Below are 20,944 nucleotides of genomic sequence, written 5' to 3'. Positions count from 1 at the left end.
CCACTTAGCTACCAGGCAATTTGTTCGCCAAGCCCTGTGTGGTTACACGTGATCGCTTCATGATCAGGTGAATTTTCTAATTATAGGTATGGTGTCATGGCTGGTTTCCTTAGGTTTATGCTACAGTTTTTTTTCTCTTGTTTGGAAATTTAAAGGCAAAACGCAATGGAGTTGTTTTTTTCAGCCATTCATACAATGCAATGCCTTTTAATATACATACCATTATTTCTCTGTTTCCAGTGACCTTTAATCAGATGATAATTGTATTACCATTCAGGTCTGTGAGTCTTGCCTGGATATGACAAATGGGAGCACTCCAGAAGATGTAGTACCTATTTCCATAAGACAACAGTTGCTATCAACATGGATAAAAGTAAAGCAGCTGCTTCAACAACATATTGGACAGAAGCTGGGAACAGACGATGAGGTACTGTGGTGTGGGGTTTCTATATTTAAATACTTTGAGCCTTCTTCCTGTGTTCTACTTTAGGACTAACTATTGTCTGAACAGCTGGTGCGTCTTTACTAGAGCTCAGCACTTTAGTAGATGGTGGAAGACTATGACTTTGCTGGTGTTGCTTTTTACTGTGCTACAGACAGAATAGGATGGGCCATTGGGCATGAAAGAGGCAAGCTTGCCCAATGTGAGAGGAGAAGTGAGAGGAAATTCACATCACTGCACATTTACAATGGTTATGAAGGATTAACCACTTTTCAATTCCATTTAGTTGTTTTCGCATCAATACAAAGGCCCCGTTCACACCTGACCGTTTTGTAGCGCGTCCTACGCCCGACGGACGCTCTACAAAACGGTCAAAAATATAAATTGCATTGTAGTCAATGCCCTCGTTCCCACCTAGGCGTATTTCCGCCCGTCCCTAACGCCCTACAAAACGGCCCACGCCTGAAAAGGTCCCGGGACTACTTTGGGCCGTTTTGTAGGGCGTTTTCCATTGGGATAAGCCAAGTAGCCTTTGGAATCGCGCAACGGTCGCGCGACAGACGCGCATATTACAATACGCCTAGGTGTGAACCCAGGGAAAGTCCTTTGCTGCTATACAGATGATTTGTAGACAGAGAAGTGAGTTGAGTTTATTAGGATACTTCTAACATGTTAATGAGCCTGCTAGAGCTCATGTTATTGAAAGTGTGGGTCACTGGGCCTGGACGACTCCATAGTCACCAACTGTCCCCCATTTGGTGCCCTATCCCTTTGTACATATGTATTTACTCCTCAGTTTTCCATCTTTAACAATGTACAATGTGTAAATATCCCTGTAAGTGTATGTAAAAATGTATTCAATAAATTTCAGTAAAGACCTGTGTTAATGCAAGCACATACAGTATATGTGAATGTGTCCTTTTTTATCTGTTTTCTTATTTAGCCAAATTCAGAGCAATATAATGTCATTTTTTTTAATGAGGTACTTACTGTTTCTAGGAAAACAACGAGGGACAGAACCCAATGACTAAAGTCCTCGTTGCCTTAGAAATGCATTCCTGCAATGGGCTCAGACTGATGGAATTTACTGTCCCAAGCCTAGCTCAGGTATTTATCGTTTTAACCAAACTGCAAGTCTATATTACCAGCTTTGATCATAATTTGACTATATTTAAAGTTAAACACCACCAAAGCATTTCCTTTTTGTTTGGATAGAATGAGGAAGGGTTAGAAGCTCTGTCAGGGTCAACACAGGGACACAGACAGTAGTAAAATCCTGACAGATATCCTAACTTTTCCTGTTCTATCCCCCCAAAAAAATGTTTGGCAGGTAGTGGACTTTAAGCTCTGCATATTTCTGTAAGGAACCAGTGAGGGAATGTTTTCTATGTTCTACCTGAGATTCCTAAAAACAAATATATACAACCTATTGGATCTTAATTTCTACCTGTCACAAACCTGGGTAGTTCTAACTGAGCAAACAATGAAAATTGTGAATAGGCAGCAGTAGCCTTCACTGCTAGGCTATGCACATTCAAGTATTTACTCATATTTAAAGGAGAACTATGGGGTTAAGGCTTTTCCCCATAGTTCTCCTTAGGGTAAGGGGAGGACACAAACTAGCGTCCTCCCGTCACCCTTGGCTCAGTATACCGCGAGCTGTAGCTTGCGGTATACTAAGACGCCGCAGCTGAAGCGAATCCCGACAATTATGTCTAGATCCGCCCAGCTGCGTGACTGACAGCTGGCTCTGCCTATCTAGATGCAGAGCCAGCTGTACCCGCCCCCTCCCCCGTCCGTTCCGCCAGTCAGCGCTGGCGGAGCGGGGAGGGGGGAATCCAGCCCCTCCCCTGTCACGGCAGAGAGCCGTGACAGGATCGAGAGGTGAGCGAACGCCGGTATGTGTTCGCTCACCTCCCGATCTACTGAGCCGACCTGTGACAGTCTCATTGTCACAGGTCGGCTAGAACTATGAGGTGAGTGAAAAGCACTCACCTCATAGTTCTCCTTTAACAAACGGTAAGTAAGCTTCAAACCAATACTTCCTAAGACAAAACAATATAGAACACAGAGCAGGTGCACAGTTAAAGAGGGGATGAGAGCAGTGTGTTAGGTCATTACTTACATGATGTAATTCCTTCTCTTGTTATCTTTGAGACTGAAGTGCTCCACAGCGTCTGTAGCTACAAAGGTAGGTGAAGGCTTGTTTTAAAGCTTATGAACTGCTTAATAATAATCAGTAAACATTATAGTGTTCAAAACCTTGGCATAGTTAAGCTTTAAGGTTAACTGCAGTAAACACTGTTACAAACCCCTAGATATACAATGGTACCTCGGTTCACAAACTTAATTGGTTCCACGATTCTGGTCACGAACCAAATTGTTTGCAAACCAAATCAAATTTCCACATAAGGTTCAATGTAAATAAGGTTAATCCATTCTGAACCCTATGAACGGGGTCGCGAACAGAAACACATTTTCCCATAGTGTTCAATGTAAATGATGTTAATCTGTTCTGAAACATATGTAAAAAAAAATTGAACCACAAAAATATGAAACAAAGTACAGTACAGTATGAAGAGAGTGAACACTAACCTTTCTTGGGGCGACTTTTGGCGTTGAGGACAGCAAGGTGGGGGGTGGGGGGGGGGGTTATTGTTTGGAGGGAGAGTCCCCCTCCATAAGAACATCGGGGAGATCTCCTTCAGGGGTTTCCTCTCTTCCTCTTAGCTGCAGGGTTAATTTTACCAAAAAATCTGTCTAATGTCACTTGTTTTTTCCTGCACTGCATAACCCTTGACACCTTCATTACCGCTCTGCACTTTCTTTTTACCACAATGCTTGCTCTGCACTTTCTTGGGAGCCATGCTGGATTGAATACTGTAATACTGTACAGTACAGTACTGTGCTAAAAAGCACACAAAAAAGCTTCACAGCAAGTGTGCACGGCTCTGTCTGCGACCGCGATCTCGACTAGAGGAACAGATGGTAAGCCACTCGCACTCCAATATAGCTTCCAGTCAACCTATTTATTGACTAAATGGTGCAACATTTCCATACAACGTTTCGGATCCAAAGCATTCCCTTCATCAGGCAATTTGCCTGATGAAGGGACCGCTTTAGTTCCGAAACAATGTATGGAAATGTTGCACTATTAAGTCAATAAATAGATTGACTGGAAGATATATTTGAGTGCGAGTAACTTACCATCTGATCATTGTTACCTGTGGAGGCGTCTGCTGTCACTGCCGCACCCGCCCTGTGTGTGGGGATTTTCTTTCCAAGCAGGAGTGCGATGGGAAGTTTTGGATTTTGAATGATCTCAACTAGAGGAAGCCACGACAATGTGTCCGAGCGGGGAAGATGGCCGCAGTCGTGCTCGTCACCCGATGCAGAGTTCGCGAACGGAGGCAACATTTTGACGAACGTCCTGTTTGCGAACCGAATTGTTTGCGAACAGAAGCGTTCGTGAACCGAGGTACCACTGTATATCATATTGGTGTATCGAGTTATGAAGGACTGAGCAAGTCGCTAGATACTTCATTATGAAAGCATATATTATAGCGTGACCCAGTGACCACCTTTCCTGCTCATTTTAAAATGAACTCTTATGCTATTAATGTTATAGCAACTGTTACATGAAACATAAAAAAAAAAAAATGACTAATGAAAATTAGTTTAATTCTAATATAGCATACATTGTTGTGAAAGCTACTGCATTCTTGCTGGTAAGAAAAGGTCAAAAGTAGAGATGTCAGAAATGGTTTGGTGTACAAGTGTAAGAAATAGGAATAACGTTTTTCTGTACGTTGAGTAGAATAGAGTATTTACTGTAATTAGAAATTACATTTGACATTCCTACTAGAAAGTAGCTCTTTACACTTGTTCCATGCTATATTCATTAAGAAATACAATAGTGTGCAGCAGTTAAGAAATATGCTATTGAAGATAGACTGTGCTTAGTAATGGCTGGTCGCCTGAACATTTTGTGCCCCACCGGGGGCACTACTTCTTCTCAGAATGTCTTCTCCAACTTTGTGGCCTCATACTCTTTTCAAATGACCACTATTCTATATACATAACAATGTCATTTTGGCAAAACATTTTTATTTCCCATGCCTTCATATTTTTTTTGCCCAATTAAATACAGGACAAGCTGCCTAATAAAAGTGACAGTGATGTGTTTTTGGACAAACTATAACACTGCCTGGTCCTTTCACTATGATGCCTGCTCTGACTTTTACTATTTGACTACAACTCCTCCTTGTGAATTGTTACTCTACTAGGTCCTGTTCAAGTGTGACCTAACACCAGTGGTGCAATTTCGGGGGCTGCTGTCTGGGCGCTGCTTCTCAACTAATTCCATCCCCACCCCCCGGGGGTCTGACAAAGTCCAGGCACTCCTTAGCCATATTGTATATTGGGCAGATCTTACTTTCACAGATAATGACATGGGACACCTATGTACTGTATATCTGTGCTCGTTCCCTGTATATGGCTTATTGCAGAGCTCTGTGCATGCTGAAGTTCATTTTTCAGAATAAAATTATTAATCCAATGTATCTTATACTCAATGATCTTTAGAAGACATATCGCTACTGAGTCATTCAGTGCTCATATTGTGTATTATTGCCAGGTGCTGAAAATGACACTGGATTGCAGTTGGTCGGATCCCCTTGTGGAACTTCAGACATTAACCAGGCTGGCACATTTTGCATATAGTGCTCAAGACTTAGAATTAGCATTATCCTGTACTCAGAAAGCTTTAGGATTGGATGACAAGACAAGAAAACAAGAAGTGTAAGTATGTTTTCTATTTATTTTATGCATTGACTGCATATATGGAAATAAACCCATAAATCAGACAATTGTTGGGTAGATTGCATTGTCTTATCTGCTGATAATTTCACTGTATATGAGGCAAAGAAGAATCCTACAGCCAGTTTAACTTTACATGGAAACAGTAAAAGGAAAACTCAGTTATGTGGTGGATCTTTCGTTAGGGTATCTAGCTGCTTTTATTGCTTTCTGCATTATATGGAAGTTTGGCTGAGGTTGTATATTCCCATGGTGTTCCTATTTGGCCAATCACTCAGTTGATATAATGTGTTAAAGATCTGGCTAACTGATTAAGTCAGATGACCAAATCCAGTGGTGTATTGGGGTACATGTCAAATTCTAAGCCTCATTGCCTGTCATTCATCTAATGCCAGAGTCTTTACTGCTCTCTGAGGTGCTGGCATTATATAACAGAGGCATTATATAACAGGGGCATTGTTTACCATCAGACAAGGGCACGTGACAGCGGCACAGCCTAAAATGTATGTCAGGGTAAAAGTAAAAATAATATGTGTACATCTTTGCAATACATACACATTGCCCCATCCTTTATCCCTTTGAATAGGAAAAATAGGATGTTTCCACAATGGGGTGTGCAAGTACCCAGAGGGAGAAACGAAAAAGGGGCTTTTGAGAATTATTTCTCAAAAGCCCCTTTTTCGTTTCTCCCTCTGGGTACTTGCACACCCCATTGTGGAAACATCCTATTTTTCCTATACTATAACCCGGGGTGCGAAACTTCCAGCACCTCTACACTTCACTTGCGATACATGTCTACTAATGTTATCCTCTGCTTTATCCCTTTGAAGACCCTTTGAATGCAGAAAAATACATGTGGATCTGCCGGAAATGCTCCTAAATCACGGGTGGAGAAATCGATGTGTCCTTTGTATTCTGACAGCGGCAGGTGTGCTTCTGTCAGAATACCTGAACAGTAACGGAAGCTGATTGGATGCTGTCACTGTGCGCCCAAATATGTCCCATCTGGCTCTTTTGATTTTCTGATCAAAGGATGCTGGACGGAAGGGCACCGATAGGGGCACCCACTGTGCGACTTTCGGTTGCTTCATCAAGAACCAGCCACAAATTGGTAGAGTACAGTCTTGGAGTACCTATGCAGATAAATATCTCCAAATCATCTCCAGCTTTCCTGAACTGCATGCTTGTTCTAGATTAGTGACTCAGAAAGCACCAAAACCAGTGGCTGAGAATAACAGCCAGGCAACTAGCATTTTATAGAAGAGGATCAATAATTGCCCCCAAATTTCTGTCATGACCGGTTCACTTTACCATGGACGTGGACAAAGTGAATAATGCTGTCATATACAGACACGGGTCATTTAAGATCTTCATTATTATGTGCTGTGGCTGCCAGATTTAAATGTTATTTATTCATTTTATTAACTTTCTAAATAAAGTGCAATCCAATAGCTCTGTTTTGTGTTTTATTTTCAATGTATTGTTTTTTTATTGTTATTTCTTGCTGGCATTGGTAGTAAACAAACATAATCTCCTTGTGTTTGTTCTTGTTTAGCAACTTATGTCATGTTATTATATTTATTATACACAAAGACTTGTTTGATTTACAGTGAATTGAGTGCTAACAAAATACCTGTCTGCAGTAAGGCTGTATTTTAGACTTGTATTAAAAATGGTCCTTTATGTTTCCGTAACTGTTATTTATGAACTGAGCCCAACTGAAAGGTAACACTGACATCTGCTGCCTAAACATATTATTGCATATTTTTTTTCTAATAATTTTTCTAATAATTTTTTTGTGTGGATCGTTCATATATTGTTATATATTGGATGTTTTTTACACAGTGGTCAAATTCCTTTACTGTTTTAACCACTATCTTGTTTTTCACAGTATAATTGAATTTATAATATATTTTTTTCTTTTGTTTTATGATCCCACGTAAGATTTCTTTCGAATTGTTTAGTATTGGGTTTCAGGCCAGATCGCTTAAACCCTAATTTCACTAGAGTAGGGAAAAGCTAGAACCTTATCAGCTTTTTATTGCTGCCTGTGTTCCTATGTTGCAGGTTCTCCCTTGCTGCTTGTTTTGGTGAAAACGTTGTCCCCGAGACTGTGTGTCAGAGGAAGTCTCTATAACAGATTCCCAATAGCAATAAAAACCCAACAGTGGTTTTGGATGGACAAATTCTATAAAAAAAATCTAAATGTTATAGGTTGCTGCTAAGACAACTTTGCAATGCAGTAACACTTTTTTTATCTGTGTCTTTTTATTGTTATTTTTGCATGGTGATCTATGCAGTTCTTCCAATTTCATGTTCTAGGGCATAAAAACCCTAACTCTAATCCGCTAGCTCACTGCCCTATATGGCATCATTGGCATTTTCACCTTTCCATGCCTTCCCACCTATGCAAGACTACAGACTGCGTAGTAATGCCCTGTATGCTTGATAGGATTCTAACCTCACCAATAATGTAATCTTATTTGTGGTATCCGTGACAAAAACATTGCACTTCCCATGATTGACAGAGGTTCAAAATGACCTGCCTGTACGCTTCTCACTGATGTAGACCAAGAGGAAATAGCAAAGCTGCTAGTTATCCCTTAGCCTACAGCAGTAGAAATCTACAACTAGAATTTTAAGTCCAAAACCAGGCAGCTACATCACTGGAGGTTAAAAATCACTTTGCATTGTTGGCACCCACTTCCCTAGCCAAGCACAGATGAAGGATCACAGCAAGCGGTCACCACTATACCACTATAAGATGGACCAATAAAGGGTGTTGGAGTACATTCTTTTAAACATCTGACAATAGTTTGCTCTATGCCTAGTTGTCTACACCTCACTTTGGAAGCTTGGGTGCACATCTACATTTCTTTGAAACGGGGGGGGGGCTACTTCCTACCTCCCCATTACTTCACTTTACTTGGCAGCACCACTTACAAAGACTAGAGAAAGGAGAAGGGGTTTTTCAGCCCGCAGGTTGAACAAAAAAAACAGAACAGTGTCAGCTTAGGCACTGTTGTGGACTGAAGACACACTTCCAGGACAGCCAGTTCCCGCCCTTGGTGTGTATCCAGGTGGCATCCGAGGTTGGATGCAGGAGGGGATACTTTTGTGCATGGGGTAGCCTTCGGTCCTAGAGGTTACTGACTTGGGATGGAAGGAGGAGTCTATTTATTTAATGTGGTTGATGTGTTTCCTGTTGCAGGCAGGCGGAGCCTATATCTCGATGGCTGTCCTGGAAGATTCCTGGAAACAGAGTTATCAGGTAATCAACTCATGTTTTTGTTGACTAAATGGTGTCAGCCCTGCCCAGTTGTCTTTTCCAAAACTACTCAAACCCTCCAACTCTCCTGTTCTCTACAAGATAGGCTGATTGTTCTGTGATCCAAGATAAGAGCTGAGAGAATGCATTCTACTCTCAGAAACAACACAAGAAGTGTGCAAGGGGCACAGGGCAGCTCTTCATTTCTGATAACAAAAAAGTATGTTCAGCGCTCTCGAGAGGGTGGGGGTGTACTAGATGAAATCTGGTGGGCAATGACATGTGAGCAGCTCAAAGAAACCAGGTGGAGATGATCAACAGATATATTTTCCACTTTAGAAACACATATAACAAAACAATTTCAACTGCGTATTTAACAGACCAAAAAAGAGCAATTAAGAGAAGTTCATTGTTAAGTTTTACATACACTTTAAGGCTAGCCTAAGGTTAGTCTCCTATATGAAGTGTAGGTGACCTTCTACCTTGAATGTCCCAGCATGCTAGGCATGCAAATGTCTGCAAGTAAATGCTGGGGCTTGTGGTTTCTCAGCAGCTTTGCACTTGTTAGTTGCTTGGCAAGTTCTGCATTGTAGAAGTGGCACTAGTTATTGCCAGTAGATTTTATATCCTTTATTTCTTCCACATTAGGGCTAAGCACATTATTAATTGAGAAAATGCTTTTCCTGTTAAGATAATTGTGCAGAAAAATACTAAAGCGTGATTGTAAACATTAGAATGCCAGTGCGTTTGCTGCAATTCAATAAGTAATCAGGAAATTGCTGGTGACTCTTGTAGGTGCAGTTCTACGCTGGGATGTGAGATGTTAAGCATTGCTGCCTGCATCCAGGGCCAGAGCATAATGGAGAACTTGGCTGGAAAGAAACACTTGCGTCTCTCCGCCATAAAAGCCTTTGAAATAAGTGCAAGGTAAGTTTTAATTCTGTGATAGAAAAAAAAATTGTTTTATTCAAATGAATCGGCCTATCATAGCAGTTAAGTAGGAAAATATAGGTGTTTTTTATTTATTTATGGCAAAGTATAGATGTGGTAAGTGCTATCCAGGGGTGTAGTTTACTTCCTTTAATTACACACATAAATAGACATAATAAATTGTAAAATGCATAAGACAACAGTACAAAGTAAACCATTGAAGACTAAAGAACGACTCCGGGCAGAAAAAATATTAACCCTTCCAGTGGGGTTGGATATGTTAGCCCTGGCTTCCTATATTTCTTGTTTACTGCAACCATGAGATCTCCCAACTCGGTTCCTTTTCATCTGGGAGTTTTGGGAGAACCCGCCCACCTTTATGGTCCAGCTCCTCCTGTTGCATTTTCCATCATATACAATAAATACTATTTCAAACACGGGGGGAGGCCCCGATCCTAATGGGGACAGCAGGTATGCAGACCTAGGATATCAAAAACCAAGACCTCACCAGTAGGGTCCCTAAGAGATACTGTATAAGAAATTGGAAATTGTCAGGTAGTTTAACTCTCCAGCATCTACCAAAAAAATTTACATTTAAGTGGTTCCCACTCATGTCTGCTTATCTTCAAATGTGCCATTCAGCCCTTGTAATAAAGCAGGTTTTAATTTAAAAACCTATTGTTTTGTTTTTGTTTTGGATAGAGTGGGGAAGAGTTAACATTTCTATCAGGTTATTATTTCTTTTGTGACACTGGGGAGATTTTTCTCACTTCCTGTCTCTGTGACTCCTGTACAAGAAAAAGGGGAAATGGTTGTCAATGGGACAGGAAGTCATAGAGAGTAATAATTAGGGCCTGTGTCGATTTTGTTTCAATAGACAAATGCAGCATGCTTTTAACACAAATTTGGGGCATGTGTTAGATAATTTGTAATTCATAGCAGGTGCAGTTGTCCTGCATTTGACCTGTCTCAGCTGCTTTTCATTCCCATAAACTTGCATATGAAAGTAAGCAGTGGTAAAGCCAGTAGATGCCTGTTGATGCTGGCCTAACACTGTTAGAAGTTCTAAACTTTTCTCACTCTACTAAAAATATGGGTTTATGTCCCTGTTGGAGAGACTTCCCATCACTTCCTGGGAGGTTGTAAAGGAAGCTCCTTGTACTTTTCCCCATTTTAAAAAGGGAGTGGGTTTAGTAAAGATTACTTTAGTATTAAAATAGGTTAAAGATTAGGCTGATACGTTTACTTTTGGCCACAAAAGAGGTTAAGCATTGGCATGCAATTTGGCAGATGTTAAGGTCTGGCCTACCAGTATGTCGGATGTCAGGTTTAATCTGTAGGTAGCCAAAACTCTCCTGGATGGGCAGGCCATAGTTGGATGACAGCAATGAGAATGGTTTCACACCAGAGTCGGTAAGTAAATTGCTTACTCATTCAATGCCTTTAGCTCACCATGTCAAGATGGAGAAGTTTTGTATGTGCCTATCAAAGACGTCAATAGGGATTGGCAGTGAAGAGTATTTGGTGTTAGGGGTGATTAAATGGAGAAAGGCATTTCAAGCTTAGATACAGACTTTAATGGTAGGAGATTTGTTGTGATCAGGTATCTTATTAGAAAGGAACTTGCTAATGAACATAAAGGTTACCCCTGGGAACCATATTTTTTCTATGTCACCAATGGTTTCTTGAAGGTATGTTGGATTCAATGTTTCAGTTGATTGAAATGTACTGCTTTGTAGTTGTCCTTCAAATCTATATAGCCCATACCTCCACTAGTTCTGTTTTTGATCAAGTATGAGTGTGCAAACCTGGCCTTCCAGAGTTGCCACACATAAAGCTTCAATTGTATTTTATTAACCATGGCGAATGAGGAGGTTGAGCTGGAATAGGCAGATTACAAAAGCTTTATAAGATCTACAGCATATTTGAGACCACCGGCCTACCCAACCAAGAGTTTGAATTTCACTAATTTAGTAAGATCTTTCTGAACTTTATCCAGTAGAGGGGGTATGGTTGTGCTTGAAAAGAAGGTAGTGGAGGGAGACATCAGTTTTTTTTTTTTTTTTTAATGACTTAGAACACATTCTGCTATTACATTAACATGGTATTGTTTAGTGATTGGGTTTAGATCTATTTTAACATCATGATAAAGGCTCAGTAGGCAAAAGAAAGATATGAATGATAGCAAATGTCTTGCTATTCTTCGTACAGATTGTGTGGGGAACGTAACAGTCAAGGTTGGACACCTCTTGACCCCTCTCCACCACCTCTAGGCTAGCCGTAGTATATTGCATGTTTGATTTTAATGTTTCATGTTTGCTTCATGTTGTAATGTGGTCTTTTCAGATATGGAGGTGAAGCGGGCAGTCCCTCTCTGACACTACAGGGAGCTAAACATTTCTGGCATGCTTGCTCTCCGCTGACAAAATCTGCTAAAGAACGCGAATCTCTTAAGGATTCTGTTATTTGTGTTATAAAGGCCCTGAATGAAGCTGAGACCAAACAGAAACAGGTAAAGAATCACATGTTACTTTGTATTGAACTCTCCAGTGGCAGTGAATGCTGACCTTGTCTCTTGCCACTAAAATGTCACTCACTACTGGTAGTTTTACCATAGAGCCCACACCACAGCATTAGTAAACCTGTGGTCAGTGTTGGACATTATCTAAAAAATGGATACAGTTCCTGCCAAAAGCATCTAAAATAAATATTGCTCTAAGGCTAGACCATCATGAACACACCCCTTGGGGGTGCATCACTATGCTGGCCTGGACTCCCTGTTCTTCTAGACGGTGCAGTGCTTACATTAATTATGCAAAAGCAGCGCTTTGTAGTAGAAGAACCCATGACGTGACCAGACCAGCCAGAACAGTGCTGGATTTAAAATGCGTAGAATGCACATTTTTTTAAAAATAAGAATGGAGGACTGCAGGGCCTACAGGGAAACAAAATGGCTTTTCTAGGAGTCATTTGGCAAGAGTAACTAAGATTACCCTGATGACAATGTTAAAAGAAAAAAATAAGTTTTGTACTCTACCTACTGGATAGAAATGTAAATATAAAATGTTCAAGCGCAGTATTTCATATTTACACGAATAAAAAAAATAAAAATAAAAATTTTAAAGTTTTTTTTAGAGTCCAGAACATATAAATAAAACAGAAAGAAAATGAAAATACTGTACATCGCTTTCAACTAAAGACTATTGTTAAGATGTATTTATATGCATCCTAACGACACAATATACACATATACAAATTCATGACCATGCCTCCCTGTAAGGAACTTACTGTAAGGGACATGTTTCAGCAAACTTTCATACCTCCTACCATGTTCTTGGACAACCAACATCTGCCTTGACAAATTTCATGACACCACTTGGATGAGTGATAAAGTCTTAAAAAGGATACATGAAAACATTCACATATATACTTCAAACAGTATTTGTATTCTGTATACCATATTCAAAGTATTCCAGTTAATTATTCAGTTGTTCTTATTTCAAATTTTCCAAAATGAAAAGTAATGAGATTTTTAGAAGGTATATCTATTCCACATTTGTGCTTAGGTGCTTCCCCGAAGACCTCATTGTGAATAATGTATTTTCTTTTTTTCAGGGGTCAGAGAACGATACCACCGTATTTCACCTGTGGCCTACGATGGACATTGAAAACCGTAAAGTGCATGACCCTGGTAATCCTAAAGGTACATCCGGAGTTAGTAATCCTGCTCATTATATGTCTTAAGCTGTCAAGCCTTGTTAGATTTAGCATAAGGAAAATATTCATTAAGGGTTGACAAGCCTTGAGTTAATTTAGTGTAAATCAATAGTTTCCATGCTTTGAAACTGCTGTCTATTATTAATGAATGACAAGAAAAATTATAGTTTGTTGGATGATCCGAAAGGCTGGTTAATGATATGTTGTTGGAATCAGAATTGCTCACATGTACGTTCGTAAAAAAAAAAAACCCTTGTAAGATCTGCAGGCCAACGCAGTTGTCTAGAGCTCTGGGTAACTCTTCTTCTCTTAAAAGCAAATACAACTCCAGTTTGGAAAATCCTCTCAAGGCAACTATGTATAAAGTATTGCAATATTTACAAACCGTATTGCAGAAATATTTCAATATGACATGGTCATACTTACCAGATGTGGTCAATTCCTTATTCAAACTTTTTTCTCTACAAAAGACTGTTCCATATACGGTGACAATTTTTCTTTTTGACAAAAAATTTTTACTCCAAAACACAGACGCAACGGTTCGATGTAATAGAAGTACAATGCTTCCCGGTACAAGAAATGTGCATGCATGTTGTGAACAATTATTAAGTTAAAAGAGAACTATGGGGTCAGTGTTTTTCCCCATAGTTCTCCCGTGATCCAAAGCTCAGTATACTGCGAGCAACAAGTCGCGGTATACTGAGACCGCCACAGCCCGGACGGATTCCGACAATGCTGTCGAGATCCGCCCAGCTGCGTGAATGACAGCTGACTCTGCCTATCTGGAGGCAGAGCCAGCTGTGCCCGCCCTCTGCAGTGAGATGATCGAGAAATGTGCAAGCGACGGTATGCGTTTGCTCACTTCCCAATCTATTGAGCCGACGTGTGACAGTTTATTTGTCACATGTCGGCTCGAACTATGAGGATGAGTGATTTTCACTCACCTCATAGTTCTCCATTTAACTTGCATAGTTTTAGTAAATCTAAAAGTGATTAAGAGATATTGTACAATCAGACTGTATTGTCTATGGCCAGTTTAAGAAGGGTGTTTTGTATGTGCAATCTTTCTTAAACTGACCAATTAGAACCAAATGGTACAGTATTATTTACAGCTGCCAACAATGGTTGTTGTCATCTTTAAAATTATGGAAGAAGCTTGTTGGTCATATTCTTGTTATGATCTGCAGGTCTGTTAAATATGTATGTACTCTGCTGGTATAGAGTTGATCAGATTTATGCCTTCTAGTTAGCAAGAAATTGTCAGTGAAAATGTCAACCTTCTGGAGGACCATGGCTAATCATTGGCTGTCACATGTAGACTCATCATTACTGATCCCTCTTAAGTATTTGTTTTAATTAGCGGCTGCAAAATTAATTTTGGGCCAAAAACAAAGCGATTGTAGTTTGGCCACCTTGTATCTTGTTACTATACTCTTAATATATTTGAATTACCACATTTGTCAGGTCCCGTCACTGAAATCCATTAATTGCACAGCTGCTGTTGTGCATACACCTCTTTGTCTTTAAACTACGTGATGTTATTTTGTTGCAGACACCTCCAGTGAATCAGAAGGGTATAATGAGGAGCTGAGCCTGAAAGCTGGACTGTATGAGCTGCTTTTCATATTACATGCAGATAAGAGTGAGTGGGAATTGGGTCTCAAAGTGCTGGATGAAGCCATCAACATTCTGCCACGTACTAGACACAGACTGTAAGTGGCTTCTGTTCTGTTTCTCTCTACCTATTAATTATAACGGAACTTCAGGCAAAAAAAGTGAAATACATGTTAAATACATATAATGGAGATGCTTTACCCACCAAATCATTTGTATTTCTATCCATCCAGTTTGGAGACCTACACAGTTCTGCCACACAGCACAGCCCTGTCTTGCATAGCAGGAGACCTGATTTTTTTCTGCTGGTAGAGGATGTCTCTATGGTCCAAGTAGGATCCCCCCTTGCACATTTTCTGACAAGGAATACAGTATAATGACTAGGGTTGCACAGATACCAAGTACAGTACTCGGTACAAGTACGAGAACATGTACCGATACTTTTGAGCTCCAAGACTAGACTAGAGAAAAAGTTAGGAGGCCGCTGTCATTTGTAAGGAGCACACGGAGCTCCTGGGATTAGTACATCTCTGTTTTAATGTATGATTTTGTTTTTATAAAAATAAATAAAGGGATGCACAGATACCAGTTTTGCGAATACGAGTACTGGTACTTGCCGAATACTTACAAGTACGAGTACTGATACATTTTTGTTTATTGTCATGTGACAGTTTTTCTAAACAGTGACAGTGGTGGAGCGCCAGAGCCATGTCCCAGCTGCAACTGCTGCAACCCTTCTAGTTCTCATGAAAATGCCAAGTATCTGCACTGGTGCTCAAAAAGTAGCTGTGCATCCCTAATAATGACCAAAGGAAAAAGCTGTTGCTTTTTCCATCCAATCAGGGGGGGCAGAGTGGTTGACCTGGCTGTATTGCTTAACTGCAATAGAGAAAAAAACGGTTACCAACCTAACTCTGCTGTCTACTGAGAATATGTATGTTTCAGGACTAGAAGGACAAAAATATGATTGGCAGGAAAAAAAGACTCCATAAATGTATATGTAATGTTTATTTAGCTGTTTACCATGAATTCAGCTTTAGACAACATTCAACCCCAGTTAAAGCTTGTAGGACCGGCACCCAAAAGAGACAATTCTTTATTAAGCAGTACCATGATCGGAGTTCACCCATAGCATCTAATCTTGATATAGGTGGAGTATACAAGAAGTGGTTATATTCAAATGTTTACATTCTACATTCTAGAAAATTGTAATGCTCTTGCTCAGTTTTGGCATACTGGTTTGTTTTTTTCAGTCAGGCTAGGTTTGTTTATCTTTATTGGTCAATTTGCTTTTATTGATTTAATTTATCTAGTAATGCATCTCTCCTTTCTCAGTGTCATCTTCAAACACCGAGTTCTTGTAAAGGCACGTTTAGGTCATAACTTTTTCATGGACATCCAGAAGTTCAAGGATGAAAGTGAAGACTATGTGTCATACATTTGGCATCATGTTGCCAAAACCTGCAGAAGCAGCCGTGAGCAGTTAGCCTGCTATATGAATGCAGTTGACGCTTTGAAGGTTTGTATACCATAGTTTTGAAAAAAATATGTCAGGGTTGAAGCTTCAGAGGTCCCTTACATACAACATATATTCTGTGTTTTTCTTTAAAGAAACCAGAAAATGATTGGCAGAAAGTAGAGTATCTTCTGGAACTGGCAGAATGGTTGTACTGCAAACAGTTTCCTCTAAGCCATGCTATGAACATGCTTGACTGGGCAGTGGATATACTGCTTCATATGAAGTTCTCCAGTAATGCAGAGGAAGGTGAGATGTGCATGTTTAAAAAAAAAAAAAAAAAAAAAAAAAAAAAAAAAAAAAAAAAAAAAAAAAAAAAAAAAATTATATGTATATATTTGATAGTTATAATACTATTATAAACCATACCTGGATTTAAGTTTGTTTGCTAGGTGCTGCCTATGGTTTTAGCCTTTTTTTTGGTTTAAACAGGCTGCCTTATAGTATATCTAAAGACAAAGCCTTTATTTTTCTTTATTTTGCACAGAGTAAGGACTTCTTTTAACCCCACCAAGCTTGTTTGTCATCTGTGCCCCTCTATTCCCTTCTATTACTGTTCTGGAGACAACACAGAATTTTGGTTAATCCTTAATATCAGTCCCGGTAACAACAGTCACCCTGACACATATTGAGGATAAATTTCACCAATGGGGATACAGCAAAAAAAACTGGAAGGTTCTAACCCTATACCACTCTATCTCCCCCCCCAAAAAAAACAATGGCTTTAAATACACTGTGCACTGGAAACTTACCTTTGCGTTGTTCCCTGATGCGTTTTTCCATTTAAATCAAGGTGCATGTCAACGGCTTTCATAGTACATATCACTGCGTGTTGATGCAAAATGCTTTGTGAAACACATCTAAGCACACAGCAATGCACATCGACATGCGTTGATATACATTGTAATACGTTCCCATTGATTTCAGGGGGGAAAATGCACCAAAATGTAAAGGTGTGTTTCCAGCCTTTAAATTCAGCTCTGTATATGAAAGTGTCTCAACCCAGGAGCAAAACGTTTTCCAACTATCTGAAGTCCTGATGGGCTCTATTTATTTCAATGTATTGTTGCAGTTTGTCTGTTTTTTTATGTATACCACTTTGAGATGTAGATTTCGTTTTATTTTTTTACTAGAATTATTTGTAATTTAGGTTTACTAGCTGTGTAAATGCATGCTACATTTCTTCCATTCTTTGTAAGCAGGTAAAACTCAGAAAATTAAAGCAAAGCCTAGAAAGAAATCTTCCCAGAATAAAGGGCCAGCAAGTGAACAAGTTCCAAGCCTTGAGGTCACCGAGACAGGATCTGGAGAACAGCCCGGGAACCCTTGTAATTCCCTGGAAGATTTGAAGAGCATTAAACAGCTAGATGCCTTAGCGCGAGCTCACACTCTAATAGCTGCTCTCAGCGGTCAGGGTTCACCTAATCATGAGCAGCACTCCCTGATGGCATATGCATATATAATTCATATTTGGCAGGTACGGTGGACGATTACCTTCTTTAGTACTGCAAAAGTAAAATTTGTTAACATACACAATAAGTTCTTTCTATTTTGTTTGTATTATATATGCAAGTGATCAATGATGATGATCACAGATTTTAGAAAGATGTTTAAATTGATGGGACATCTCTGACATCCAGGTATCATAGACTTTTAGAAGATGTGACCTGGTAGAGCTCAGTGTAGAGATTGCACAGGGGTAAGAAAATAAGATATGGTAATGCACTAGGTATCCCCCACTCCTCTTACCACTGAACCCATTCCATGCAAGCTACCTTTAAGTAGACACTAGTATTGCCTAAAAAAGTAAAATGAATACAATTTACAAACTACAATGTATGTGTACTATTGGTGCATGTCCATTTTATTAGAATCTTGGTAAATGTATTTTTTCAATCTACGATTAGGCTCATTTCCTGAAGCTAGCACTCTAGGATATGGATCAACATTTTCAAAAAAGGGACAGTCCAACGAGACTTGGAAATTAAAAACACATTGCTAAAATAAAGGTCCTGATCTTTTTTTTTTTTAACTTTGTGAATTGGGCCTATTGTCTGCTTTGCTTTCTGTCCTCATTTCCACCCTCACCTAAGGGCTCCCCAAAAAATAAGATGACCATACTGTTTACTTAAAAGTATACACTATTTTTTATATAAAATCTGGATAGAGCAGGGACTAGTTGGTTTTCTAACTAGCAGGAATGTCCCCATTAATATGTTTCATACTTTAGGCTTTAGGTACAATGTAGCAGTGCTTTTTGTTTATCAAGAGTTTGTTTTTTAGTGTAAACCGTTATACATGTTGTTTGTCAGCATTTTATTAGTAGGTGGAGTAATATTTAGCGTAGTGCAATGCACTTTGTATCTTGTTTTGTAGAAGGGATCAGTGTGCACACATTTATTATAGAACTGCCAATGGTGGACAATATCCCCCAAGTTCCCCTGTTTGAAAACAAGGTAATGGGAAAAGCATTCTGCATGTCTCATTGATGGTGAAGCTGGAAAAGGAGGTACTCACTTCCTGACACCATTTGGACAATACAAACCAGGATCACGGTTAGACCATCGTGAAGAATGTCTGCCCCTTCTCATCTGCCTTTGTCCAGGTTCATGCGACAGCAGAAAGGGGTCCCAACGTGCCCTTTTTGTATAAATGGAACCTTAGGTTCCAGAGGGCCCTTGTGCAACTGCATGGTCTGCACACATGGTATATCTGTCCCTAATAAGTGCCCATAACGGAAAGTTGAATGGTTGCCTCCAAAACAGATTGTGTAATAAATACTTATTGTCAAGGACTTAGACATAAATGGAACAGATTGACAACCAAACCATTATAGAAGCAGTTGATGGGCAATGGCACACAAAGAAATAGCAACAGTAGAAAGAAAGGATCTCATTTGCTACAGAATTATGAACCAGCAGGTATCTGAATCCTGTTTCTGTAATTGCAGCTCAGTCCTTAGAAAAAAATCCCAGGGTACTGGTTAAAGTAAAAGTGGGGCATTGGTGGTTTATCCAATTCTTTATTTGCAGGTGAGTTAAACGTTTACATGGCTAATAGTAAAAATCCTGTCCAATGGCTGTTTTCAGGTTGGAACTAAATTTGCCTACCATCCAGCGCTGCAAGGTCCGAGAGCTCCCTCTCTGGCGCTGATATCTTCGTCCAGTCTTATTTTGGGTTTTGGATCTTTAGCTATATTGACAGGCCTTGCCAGGATGTGGTAACTCCCGGGCTTGTACGGGAGTTCATTCATCCCTAAGATGATGAAAATGCTTACTGAGCTGCGCATGAAAAATCATTATTGCAGAAGAGAGATAGTACTGTATGTCTGTATGTCTCTTCTGCAATCAAAAGCCTCCACAAAAATAAAAGTTCCACTGTAAATACAATCATTTAGGAACCTCTATTTCCTTCTTGTAATCCCATGCACACCAGAACTGGGTTAGAGAAGGGCAATAACAGTAGCCATTCCAGCTAACAGGTCTATAATATATGAAACAGTGGTCGTACAGTTTGAAAACTTGACTGTTGGAGGAAATAATGTATTTTTGAGAACAACTTTGTATTTGTGACTTTGTATTTGTTCCAATATCAATAATGCAAACTGTTCTAATGCATAATTTCTAAAGTAATCTGATTTATCTTTTCACATCAGGTGTCATTGCCTGCAGCAGCTTTTTTCATGAAATCATTACAAAAAAATCCCCCCTCTGTTCAAAATCCACATTCTGCTTCATCCCGTAGAGAGAAAGGAAAGAAAGAAACAAGTGAGGTAATGTGTATGTGACTCAATGTACCAGATGAATACTAAGTTCAGAATCTTAAATTGAATCTTTACATAGCCATGCATAGGCTTATTTATTGGTATAACATAATAGACAGTTGTACTGTATGCAGGGTCCCTCAGCAGTCAATTGTCTTTCATTAAAGAGACCCTGTCACCAACTTGAAAAAATGCAGGTAAAAGCACAGAAAAATCAAGTATTTTATATGCTTATCGTTTTTCCTTTCAATAACATTATATTAAAATTTAACTTGCTAGCAAATTTTACTTCTTAAGAGCATAGCCCTCTCCTCTCCTAGGAGTGTCTGTTTACAGTCGGTGCTGGCCCAGCTTTTGCGCTTCTCCACTCTACATAACCTTTTATGTAGCTGCTGGGGGAGGAGTGAATGGAAATACTATAGAGCATGAGTAGGCAAACTCCGGCCCTCCAGTGGTGCAACTACAAATCCCATTAAGCATTGCAAGACTCTGACAGCCATGACTCCCAGTGGAAGTACTCGCCCCCTCCCCTGTCCGTTCCGCCAGTCAGCGCTGGTGGATCGGAGCGGGGAGGGGGGAATCCTGTCCCTCCCCTGTCACGGCAGAGAGCCGTGACAGGATCGAGAAGTGAGCGAACACCGGTATGTGTTCGCTCACTTCCCGATCTACTGAGCCGACCTGTGACAGTCTCATTGTCACAGGTCGGCTACAACTACTAAGGATGAGTGAAAAGCACTCACCTCATAGTTCTCCTTTAAGACACATTTGCCTTCAGCAAACAAAGTGATGAGCAAAGCTCAGTGGAGAATGCAATAACCTAAAACAACCAATCAAAATTCACTGCTGAAATACAACTAATACAAGATGGATTCTGAG

At 39.8% G+C, this 20,944-nt stretch overlaps 1 protein-coding gene across 1 annotated transcript in view; it reads left to right on the top strand.

The window, feature by feature from the left end:
• Nucleotides 1–277: 277 nt before the first annotated feature.
• Nucleotides 278–20,944, top strand: part of LOC108797470 (cilia- and flagella-associated protein 46-like) — a gene marked incomplete at its 5' end in the record, with an annotated part of 91,642 nt that continues 70,975 nt past the window's right edge. The window contains 11 exons of the mRNA XM_018569068.1: nt 278–427; nt 1,442–1,549; nt 5,079–5,242; nt 9,324–9,455; nt 11,805–11,970; nt 13,074–13,161; nt 14,728–14,887; nt 16,125–16,308; nt 16,401–16,554; nt 17,508–17,782; nt 19,961–20,077. Coding sequence (XP_018424570.1) covers nt 278–427; nt 1,442–1,549; nt 5,079–5,242; nt 9,324–9,455; nt 11,805–11,970; nt 13,074–13,161; nt 14,728–14,887; nt 16,125–16,308; nt 16,401–16,554; nt 17,508–17,782; nt 19,961–20,077 — 1,698 coding nt within the window. The remainder of the gene's footprint in view (nt 428–1,441; nt 1,550–5,078; nt 5,243–9,323; nt 9,456–11,804; nt 11,971–13,073; nt 13,162–14,727; nt 14,888–16,124; nt 16,309–16,400; nt 16,555–17,507; nt 17,783–19,960; nt 20,078–20,944) is intronic.

Source organism: Nanorana parkeri, unplaced genomic scaffold (genome assembly GCF_000935625.1).
Source record: "Nanorana parkeri isolate BGI_ZX_2015 unplaced genomic scaffold, ASM93562v1 scaffold1282, whole genome shotgun sequence".
NCBI classification, from domain to species: domain Eukaryota; kingdom Metazoa; phylum Chordata; class Amphibia; order Anura; family Dicroglossidae; genus Nanorana; species Nanorana parkeri.
Note: the sequence above shows the minus strand (reverse complement) of the source record. Positions and strands in the feature narration are given on the sequence as shown.